Raw genomic sequence first — 11,845 nt, 5'->3', positions numbered from 1 at the left:
ATTATTATTACAAATAAAATAAAAAAACAACATTTCAACGTAATCACAAGGCAATTACACAACGAAGCAACAACAAATTCACAAAATCCGTTTCATTGCCTATAAAGCTAGGCTTAATACAAACACAAACGCAGTGGTGTTTTACAAGCATAAATTCCCCACTCTGCACAGACGGAACAGAGCGCACAACTCAGAGTCACAGAAATTTTGTTGGCTTTGATGAGTTGTGATCTTTATGACGATTATTGATGGTGGTAAGGACTGATGACGTTGGCAACGCTGCTGTTGTTTCGGCGGAAATAAGCCAGAGGCATTATGACATATAATATCCTTCTTTTTGTATTGTGTATTATATTTTTGGACTGATGCATTTTAAATTATGACGCCACTTAACATTTTATCATATAAACTATATGAGCTTGGTTTTATTATGCTGAATGGTAGTTTTTAACGCGTTCTTCGTCTTCCTTTTAGTTGAGCAGTATTGTAGGTATTCCGTTCGAAAACACTTTTTTCATAGCACAGCTACAAATTAAATTTACAGCTGAAATTTGCAAACTTTTATTGCTTTAAGCCGAGTTTTGAAACCTTTGCGGCGTTAATGATGCATTGCGAACGTTTTAGTCAATTTTTGAGATATCCACCAAACTGCGTTCTCCACATAATGGACTGCGTGTGGTATGAACGCTTCCATGCAAACTCGCTCATTTGTCTCCTTCACTTAATTTGTTTGCCTGTGAGTTCTTAATAGCGGGGTTGTGGCCGTTTGTGGCTTACGTGGAGCTGTATGTTCATCAGTTCCCAACTGAAAGTGATATTTAAATACTCTGGATTAATTGCAACTGCTTTAAAAATATTACAAATTACTCTCATGTCGTAATTAAGGCAAATCAAATTCATCTTAATTATTACAAGAACTTTATTATTTTTTAATACTTTTAATGCAAGATTCACAGATTTCACAGAGATTTTTTAACACATGTTCTTATAAGTAGGTCAGTATTCTGCGATCTCCTAACCTTACAGATAGATATTATTAGTGGTTAGATATTAGTATTAGATATTTTAATTTATTTAGATATTTTAATCACATGACGGACTTGATTTCTGGAATTGATTACAATTGGACCGATCTTTTCTAGTTGATCAATCTTAATCACATGGATGATTTGATTTCTGGAATTGATTACAATTGGACCGATCTTTTTTAGTTGTCAATATTAATCACATGAATGACTTGATTTCTGGAATTGATTACAATTGGACCGATCTTTTTTAGTTGATCAATATTAATCACATGAATGACTTGATTTCTGAAATTGATTACAATTGGACCGATCCTTTTTAGTTGACCAATCTTAATCACATGAATGACTTGATTTCTGGAATTGATTACAATTGGACCGATCCTTTTTAGTTGATCAATCTTAAACATATGGATGACTTAAATACTATAAGTAATAAGTATTGCCTTGTATCTATAGCAGCAAAATGGTAAAGTAGAGGCACTACTTAATAAAAAAAGTTGATCAACCAAAAACTGGTGCTCTTATAAGCTCGCACAAACAACTAGCTTACTATGAGTGGTAAACTAGAGGGAATTACTCTATAAACTGGAAATTAAAATTTACAGTTCTAAAACGTTTTCTACAGAGAGTTTGCGAATGCTAAAGAGTGACTCAAACGTTCTTTATTATTAAAAAGTTTTTATAAGAAAATATTATGAGTACGAATTAACAAAACTAATTCCACTAATCAGATAATATAAAGACCCCTACTTATATGAGGTCATATACTTTTATATTAAAGTTGTAAATAGTGATGAGTATAATTTATAAGACCACTGCTTGCGATAAATTCATCAATGGACTTTTTGATTGTTGAAAATCTATTCCACTAATTGAATAATTTATAAGACCACTGCTTATATATGGTCAGAAATAATATAAAAGTTTATGTTTTATTCAAGTCTTTCTTTTAATTTTCATGAAAACTGTGATATTTTCATATAATAATTGTTCTACAACATATTGAAGTAAAAATTTTATCAAATTTTAAAATAAGTATAATTTATTTTGTTCACTTTCGAAACCGGGAATATTTATATAGGAGACCTAGAATGTAGTATAAGATAGAAGTTGGTTTTCTGGCAATCCTTACTCTCCAGGTGAGGGCAATGGTATTCGTACAAGAAGTGCAATTTTCTCTTATCGTACATTCTGGAATGAGTATATTAAATTTTTTCCCGAGATTTCAAATTTTTTTTTTCCATCAACTTCGTTTTATATTTTTAATAATAAACCTGTACATGCCAATATGACGTTTTCTTCCGTAGCTAATCCTATAATTATGAAATTGATATGCTTTGACTTTATGAGGTGTAGTTGTCGATATCTAGCCTAAATCTATTATTTGATATTTCAAGAGAAAATTCCAGTTTTAGACTTTATTACTGATGATTAAACCTTTTTTATAATTATACGGCTTTTTAAATCAAATTTTTAAAAAGACTTTCTTTTGTAATAACCTACCTTATATTCTGTTAAGAAAAAATTACTTAAAATTGTTTACTCAAATGACTAAACAGATTGAAAAATAATTGACTAATTTAAAAAAATTAGGGCCTTACATAATGTATTGACATCTTAGTTGTTATTTTTTTCGTAGTACATTTTATTATCGCTGGTAGTCCGAACATTGTCTCTATGTGTTTCGATTCGATTCATATCTAAATTAAAAACATAAATTAATTTTATATAAAACAATTTTGAAGAATTTAAGAATCTTTTTGTTCAATATTGTTTTTTTTGCCAGACGCACACAAGTGACTTAATATAAAATATTAAGTTACTAAAAAATGGTGAGCGAATTCGGTCAAATTTCGGGAGTAAGTAGATAAGTAGTCTCATCAGATTTGAAACAGATTGTGTAACTTTACTTCTTTGTTATTATTTCTATCAAACCTACAACAGTAACAATTCGTACGGTCAATAAAGAATTGTTAGTGTGTTTAATGTTAAAAATTGCAAATATGCACTTTGACATAAAGTAGCAATTAAGCTAACTCGAATCCCACCTTAAGTGGTGTTTTTTTAATGATCAAAATTGTGTATAAAAATAAGTTATTGTATTTAAGTCAGTACAAGCAATTAGAAACAAAACAAAATATATGAATAATAGGAGATAATAAAATAATGTTTGTCAATGTAATTTCAATAACTCCTGATTTTGACAGCATTTACGAAGAATCATAAAATAGTTCTACATTGCAACATAATGTTATATTCTATATTTAACAGAAGTATTTAAAAATCAAATAGTTTTAGTTGGCAACACTGACACACTTCCGAAATAAATTTTCATTTTATTAGTAAATGCGATAGTGTGTTTAAAATTAAAAATATTTCTTTTATATGAAATTAAAAATTCATTTAATATTAACACATTTTATTTTTAAATATTAAAAACATATTAAGTCGAATGTAAAACAGTAGTCGACCGTAATTAAATTCAAATTTATTTTAAATCTTGATATCTGTAATTAAGAGGAAATACCTCATTTTATAAAACTGTAGTTTGTTTGTTTGTTTGTTAATATGGTGTGATTTTACGTAACATACAAACAAGTACGTGTATATCCTTATCATTACTCAAAAGAAAAACAAAATGTAACATTTTTAATATATCCACACACATTTATTATAAAAATGAGAATAAAAAATTTTTCATTATTAAAAGATATACTCGTACTATAATTATAGGTGTACGCTACATACTCAAATGCGCATACAATGTCCTACAAAACTCATTCAACAGCAAGTGAAATTATGAATGAAATGCTTTAAAATAAACAAAAGCAACAACAAAAATAAAAACAAAAACAATAAAAACAAAGCAAAGAAGCTGAAGTATTCTCTGCTACGTCGCGCCGGCTGCGACTGTTGCGCGGTTGCTTCATATAGGCAACTTCTCCGCAAAGTTAAAGAAGAGGCCCATTGGTTTAATTACGTATCATTTCCTGGTTTTGTTTGATGTGGATCTCAGTGCGTTGATCGTTGATCGTTGGCATTATTATTATTGTTTTATTCTTTTGTTTACGTGAATTTTGAATGTGTTTGAATTATTATTAACTACGAAATGACGCTAATGTTGTTGTTGTTGTGTAGTTGGGACTGTTGTTGTTGTTACTGGTATTGTAAAGTGAACCGTTGATTATTATTTAGCCGCAAGTTAGCGCCAAGAGTCAAGAAAGTCTTCTTTTCTTTTCTATTTGGTTTTTTTTTATATTTTTTTGTATATTTCATTCAATTCCTACCACTGTTGAAATAGTAATGATACTCGGAGAAGAAGAACTACAAAGTGGGTTGAAGAAAAAATTATGATGGATTAAAGTATTCAAAACAATTGACGACGCAGCCAAGTACACCCGATTTGATATGAGCCGTAGCCAGCCACCTTTGGCGGTTTAGCAATTATTTTGTCTTTTCAAATCATACGAGTATGTGGCACGTCCGTCCATCAGACTGAATCGTTTGATTTTAATTTTATATTAAATTACGTTTTTGTGTTTTGGTCTATAATTTGCTGCTTTCCAAAATAGAAAATTCTTAGACCGGATTTTTTTCAATTTTTTTATTATGTTTATTAACAAAAATTAATTTTATTTTTTTTTCTCTACTTTAATTTTGGTAAATTTTTTCTTTTATTTTTTTTTTTTTTTGGTACAAATCAGAATGGTACCTATATCAATGTGATCAAAAATCTATGACAGCTACATGCCAACAATTAAATGCCAACAAAAAACATTATACGCTTTATGCAAATGTTTAGATTTAAACTAGTCTCTGATTTTTATATTTTTATTCAAATATTGATAGTTTTCTGTACCTGGCTTAATATCTAATTTTATTAATTTATTTATTTTTTTCAGGCTTTGAATGGATTTCTTATGATACTCACATGCGAAGGTGAAGTATTCTTCGCAACACACAGCATAGAGAGCTATTTGGGTTTTCATCAGGTCAGTCATCTTCTAGGTTATGTCTACAAAAAAAAATAACAAAGCATCAATATAAAAATATTTAATTACTTTTATTAATAAGAAAAAATTTGGATATTTTCGTTTTTTTTGAAACAAAATTTACTTATGAATGAATTCGGTGCCATAAAAAAGAATGAGAAAGAATGAGGGACAGGAAAAATGATTACCAATCATTATGCATGTAGCTACTAGACTTTATATTGCGGTTTGTACTGTGGAGAATCGACTAATATCATATGGACGGTATTTTAAGATTTCTTGCAATTTAATTGTTGTTAAACAATTGAAAATTAATTTAAATTTTTAAGTTTTTATGGTATAAGTAAGTAGTGACATACATATGTATTATCAGCTTCTGTAGAAACCAAAAAAAAATTCTTAGTAAATCGCCAATAAGAACATTATGGTGATGTGTGATAATCCTAAATCACAAATGATAAATATTTTGTACAAATTTGTAGTTATGTTTATTAAAACAACACTTCAATGCTATCAATAAATTTCGATATAACCCAATAGAGTTGAAAGTATCTTTGATTACAACAATTTTTAATTTGCAAAAAGTTCCCATCCTAAAGTTTTTTTAAAGTTTACTTACTAATCTCAAGAAATTTCACTAAATAACATTTAGAGAAAGAAGCGGCTAACTAGATGCAAGCCCATTGTCTCAAGAAAGCTATAAATAAAGCTTTAGGGTGTTAAGTTACACTGGCTCATTAACAACAGGCTCATCTGCTGTGCCCAGAGTACAAAGTATTTTTATATAATAGTAATATAAAACCAATATTGCCTCATAGTATCCGTCCATTTGGTACAGCAAATGCTTCATATAATTGCATTTGATTTTTCAATTATTTTGTTTATAGCAAAAGTTTGAAGTCAGTCGTTTGCTTTGGCGAACGTTTCGACTGTTAAAATAGGAAAATAAACTGATTTTGGTAATGGTAATGGTGTTTGGGCGTTTTTGGGATTAAGGTAAGGCCCCTATGCACCAGCTTCTTCGGAGGGAGTTTGCGAAGGTCTTCATCCTTTAGTTGGTATGAACCTAAAATTTTGTTTCTTCTGTGGCCTAGTACATCACAGTTGGTGATCAGATGTTCCATAGACTCTTCCTCATCACAGCAGAATCTGCAATATTAGTGTCTGATATACCTATTTTATGTAGGTGTATCTTACATGCGACGTGGCCTGTTAGTGCCCCAGAGAGTGACTTTAGACTCTTCTTGCTTAGGTTGAGAGCGGTGCTCTTTTGGCATCAAAATTTAAGAATTTTTCGGAATGATATAGGCCGTTTTAAACATAACTGATTTTAATATGATCTCAAAGTTTATTGTGTTTATAGTTATTATTGATTAACAAGCATTTTAAAAAAATATGTTTCTGATGCCATAAATTATACAAGTAAATAATGTTGTCATTGAAGCAAGAATTTCTTAAGTCCTGGTGCACACTACCGGAAAAAAACGATCAGTGCCGCTACTCAGCGATTTGAACGGTAAAAACTTTATCAACGGCGCTGCTCAATGTGATGCAGAGTGGCGCCACTGAGCTTTTTTAACCGCTAGTGTGCACCTGTCGTAGAGGTTACTGTCGCTTGCATCCCGCCTCCTTGATAATAGACAATCGCTCAGTCTTCTTGATATATTCCGAAAAAATTAAGTCATCTACAAATAAAATTAACTTTAGTGTTATTAAAAATATTTAATGAAGTGATAAACAATAATTCAGTCAAGGCGCAAAGAGGGGTTTTGAAGAAACCTCGCTGTTAATAGAGAGTAAAAGTGCTCAGGTGCACTCTGACTCAACTAGCCTCAACATAATAAAAATATTTAAAAATATTTAATATTTTTTTGAACTTTAACTTAGTTTATTGCTTTTAAATAGGTATTTATCGGAATATCGCTCGATTATTTTCAAATTTTTAAGCATTTACACAATGGTTTTATTTTTCCTTTTATTGGCAATCAAAGCGATTATGAATTGATATATTAATATTTGTATATCAAAAAAAAATATATATATATATAATTCTTTATACACAACAATAATTTGAACGTTTAATGAACTTTCGAATGCAACAATCGTTGCAGTATCTTAATTTTTAATTGAGTTGCTAAAGTGGGCGTATCAAATGCTGCTTTACACATTTACAAGCAAATTAAAATGCACAAACAAATTTTAAAAGCAATTTGAAATTGTACAATTCAATAACTAAAACAACAACAACAACAACAACAGCAGCAGCAGCAAAAATAAACATAACTGAAATGAAGAAGAAAAATTTATAAGTTAGTAAGATAAACATAATCCTTCTTAACAACAGCAACAGCAACAGCAACAGAAACAGAAACAATAACAACAAAGAGTAACAACCCAAATCATGTTTGCTGATGGAAGCATAAGAGCAGCTTGCAAATTTGCCAGATAACAATAGCAACAAAAGCGACAAGAACAACAACCAACAACAAACAACAACAAACTAATATTTATGCGAACATTTCAATTGATGCACATTTCGATATTAAGTGCAAGGAAGAACAAACAATGCTACAAGTTAATAAACTGACGTACACTCCCCTGTGGGCAGACTGGCAGGTAGGACGATGTAGCAACTGCGAGCTTTACTGCTAATGTACCAACACTTGTGCGTATGTGAGTTGCAACAACAACAATAATAACAACAACAACACCAACAAGGAGAAATCCTCTATAGCAACAGGGAAATCCTCTGCTGCAGAAACTATAATACAATAAATCAATGAGAGATTTTCTTGAACAACACACTGCCGGATTATTTAGAACTAATGAAAGATACTGTAGCAACATTAATTGTCTTAAAACAATAGAAAACCAATTGATTTATACATAAATCCGCTACTGTATATCTATTTCGACTTTGTCAGCATTCATAGACTTTTGAATTGCATCGCTAAGCTCTTAACTTAGCTCCTTTTGCATCAGCTCCTTATGTGCCAAAATGTTGTTGTACGAAACGTTGTTATTGTATGATTCAAGACCCTGCTGCTACCCTGGCTTCGCGAATCTGCAATACACCCGCTGATCTGATTTACATTTCCTCATGATATCTACACAGTATTAGTAAGATCCCATAGCACAATTACTGAACTAAAAATGTTTAGGTGACCCAATGTATGTTTCTACTTTGTATCGGGTTTAGTTTTATGTAATTTAATTGAACGGAATAATATTCGTTTTTATCATGAAAGAAAAATAAATTGAAAATAAAAGCCAAGTAATAATGTATCCCATAGTAACAGAATAGTACTGTATCATATATTGAAATTTTTTACTAAAAAAATAAGTCCCTAAACAAAGAATCCATATTTCGTCTGTTGATTAAAAACGATCGAATATCCGTTTCTGAAGTAGTTTCTTATTTTTTTTGTAAAAAGTCCCATTTCCTAAATTTCTTCTAACCATAATCTATTGTTCGTCTTTAGGCGAATAAATTTTTTTTTTTAATTGACTACCCGATTAGCGATCAGAATGTTAATTGTAGTCCAGCCAAATTGATTTCGCAATAAGACACCATTTCGCTCAGCTGCTTGGTATTCCTGTGCTTTCATAACTGTTGTATCTCTCCAACATTTGCAGTTAAATATACTCTTAAAATATGTATATTTTATTTATTATATACATATATATTATATATATTTTGTTATTACTTAACAACGTATATGAGAAAACAAAACAGCACGTACTAAAATTTTTTTATTATAGTTATAGAGACCATAGAATATGCAATAAAGAATGAAATATGGTTTCACAACTTTTATCAAAATCTAAAGTATAACTCAAACTAGAGAAATGCAAAAAAAAATATTTTTTAAACAGATTTTAATCCATGACATCTAATTGTGGATAATTAAGTAATTTCTAATAAATTAAATATATTTTGAAGCTTATGCTAGCGAATAACACTGAATGATGAATATATAAACCATGTCCCAGTATATTGTATAATTTAAGATTATATATTACCGGAAGCTATAATGTTGACTGCTATATTCACAGGTAAAAATTATGAACTTCATATAAAAAATAATGAAAATAAATCTGTCTGTTAGTAAAGGATTCGAAAAAGACAGAGTTGAAATTTAAGATAATTATAACAGCACTCACAATGCCAACAGATAAAAGGGTTTCAACTTTCAATTCCTACCAGAACTTCAATTGAAATATAAAAAGGAATGGACAACTTGAAATGGAGTACTTTAAAATGATACAATGATGACTCCGTGGACATAGCACGAAGATTGAACTAAACAAACACATATTATTTTGAGTCGCTACAAAAGTGTGTAAACAACTTTAAGAGGGAGTCATTTGCATTATAGAAAGGGAAAGCAATAACATAAAAAAGAAATAGTGCTATATAACTAATATTTATATCAGTTGTCTTATAACATAATAAGGCAAAGACATTAATACTGGTCATTAAATGAATTATATATATAGTATTGACTAATAATTGTCTAATAAATAGTTAAAAATGCTATATACCATATATAACCACGTGAAAGACGAAAGAAACCGCTGGAATACTAAATCCTATAACCAAGTTAAGAGTCAGTTTTATCAAAAATGAATCTATATTAATTTAATATTACTATTAATATATTAATATAGAATATAGAATAATATACAATATTAATCTAATTAAGTTATTGTAATACTACTTTTAATATCTGAAACGTTTTCTCTTGTTCCAGTATGGAAAGTTATAAGCCCATTTTTAAAAAATTTCTTACTGGGTCATAACACTTAATTCTTCAGAAAATTTTATTGACTTTGCAACCGAGGCATAAACCTTGGCTTGTAGTTATGCTTCTTCTGATTGCTTTCTTATTCATACGTGAACAAGTAAATATGTGAATACGAGAATACGTGAATACGTGAATACGGCAGCGATAAACGATCATAATCAACATCAAGATCATCATCGGACAACTCAAATTAATAAGCTGCCTTGCTGCAGTCTTATTCCTGCTTCCATCACTGCTCCTGATAATGATGATCGTTATTGGTTATTGGTTGCGGTGCACGTTAAAGTGTTTCGCTAAACATAGGGTATCGACGCGGTAACTAAAGAGAATTTAATCGACAAATGATTTTATTGGTAGCATTAAGAATCAATATGTTCAATAAAATGTTGTGTAACCATGTCTGTAACGTACTCATACATGCTGGTGCTATCTAAGTGTATCTAAAATGCGCTTATTATGACAACAAATCGGAGGCTCTTAAAATCATATTGGCAACAATAAATTGACTGAAATTATGCAAAATTATATTGAAATTACAATGCTAATTTACTTAATCATGGATGTTTTATAAAAAGTTCGAGATGACTTAGTTTTAATAAACGTTTTTGCCGAATTTCGCCTTTTAATAACTCTTACTTAGTTGTTATATAGAGTCTCACAAGTACTAGATAGTTAGTCAAAAATAGATTCTGTTAAGAACATTAAATCTTTTCTTTTAAAAGAGTTATTCAAGGACATCAATCATCGCTTTCTTCTGCATAAAATCCTTGTTTTCGTATCTTCTTTGCTCCTGGTACTATCTACATTAGTTTTCAGGCCGTGTGTGTATCTCTACAACGACATTCGCCATGCTATATATATATCAACATAGACTGGAGGAAGTTGGTTAGGCGAAGACAGGTTGCATGACAAATCAATTTAACTCGCTAAATAAGATTACATGTAACAACCCGAAATATGTTAAAAAGCATAGTGCATCTGTTAATAATTATAAAAAGGCACTGTTTTAATAGAATTATAATATAGACGAGTGACACCTATATTGATACCAATATATGTAATAAACAGGTGCCATATAACTCATATGCATTTTTCTCTCACTCGATATTATTGTTTGTTTTTCTCACTTAATCTATAAGATATTGCGTACAGCCTTTTGAATGCTAACAATTTTTTTGCCCCAGTTGTTTTATTTTCAATTTGAGAAAAAACATATATCAATAAAAATTTATGTCTAAATTTGGTCCAAGGCGCCCAAGCTGGTTTCATACCTGTGCTGCTTTTTAATTTAACTGCGGGATGATTTATAAGCTGCCGTTCAGAAATTAATAAAAGCCCAAGAGGTGCTCGAAAACGAGCATAAAAAATTAAAAACCAATATGAAATCAATTGATTTACACATATATAAATATTCCTATATTCCTATATGTATATATATATTTATATGTATTTGTATTTTATTACTCTCTTATGGGTAATAAATACTTATGGTAATAATGATGGAAATGTCATCAAAGAGTCATTTTTAGCAACTTATTTAGAAGAGAATTTATGACAACAATTTTTATACTTCATTCTATTTATTCTTTTCTTTTCCTTTTTTTTGATATTTTCAGTCTGATATTGTACACCAGTCTGTCTACGAACTAGTCCATTCGGAAGATCGCGAGGAACTGCAACGTCAATTGTTGTGGAATTCCTTTTTACCCGCCGATATGTCGAGTATGCAATTAGCCGAAACGCTGGCACCCGATAAATCTCTTTATTTGGAACGCAGCTTTACAGTACGTTTTCGCTGTTTACTCGACAATACTTCTGGCTTTTTGCGTTTGGACATACGAGGTCGCATCAAAGTTCTACATGGACAAAATCGTAAAACAGAGGAACCACCATTGGCGCTTTTTGCGTATTGTACGCCATTTGGGCCACCTAGTCTACTTGAAATACCGCACAAAGAGAATATGTTCAAGTCGAAACATAAATTAGATTTTTCTTTAGTTTCTATGGATCAAAGGTG

General features: G+C 30.3%; 1 protein-coding gene across 1 annotated transcript in view; it reads left to right on the top strand.

Annotated features, from left to right (window-relative positions):
- LOC119675523 (aryl hydrocarbon receptor-like) overlaps window positions 1-11,845 on the top strand; it is a 98,445-nt gene that overhangs the window by 84,411 nt on the left and 2,189 nt on the right. The window contains exons 6-7 of the mRNA XM_038086729.1: window positions 4,931-5,020; window positions 11,445-11,842. Coding sequence (XP_037942657.1) covers window positions 4,931-5,020; window positions 11,445-11,842 — 488 coding nt within the window. The remainder of the gene's footprint in view (window positions 1-4,930; window positions 5,021-11,444; window positions 11,843-11,845) is intronic.

This window comes from Teleopsis dalmanni, chromosome 2, assembly GCF_002237135.1.
Source record: "Teleopsis dalmanni isolate 2A chromosome 2, ASM223713v2, whole genome shotgun sequence".
In the NCBI taxonomy this organism is placed as follows: Eukaryota; Metazoa; Arthropoda; class Insecta; order Diptera; family Diopsidae; genus Teleopsis; species Teleopsis dalmanni.
This window is presented reverse-complemented; position numbering and strand designations above follow the sequence as displayed.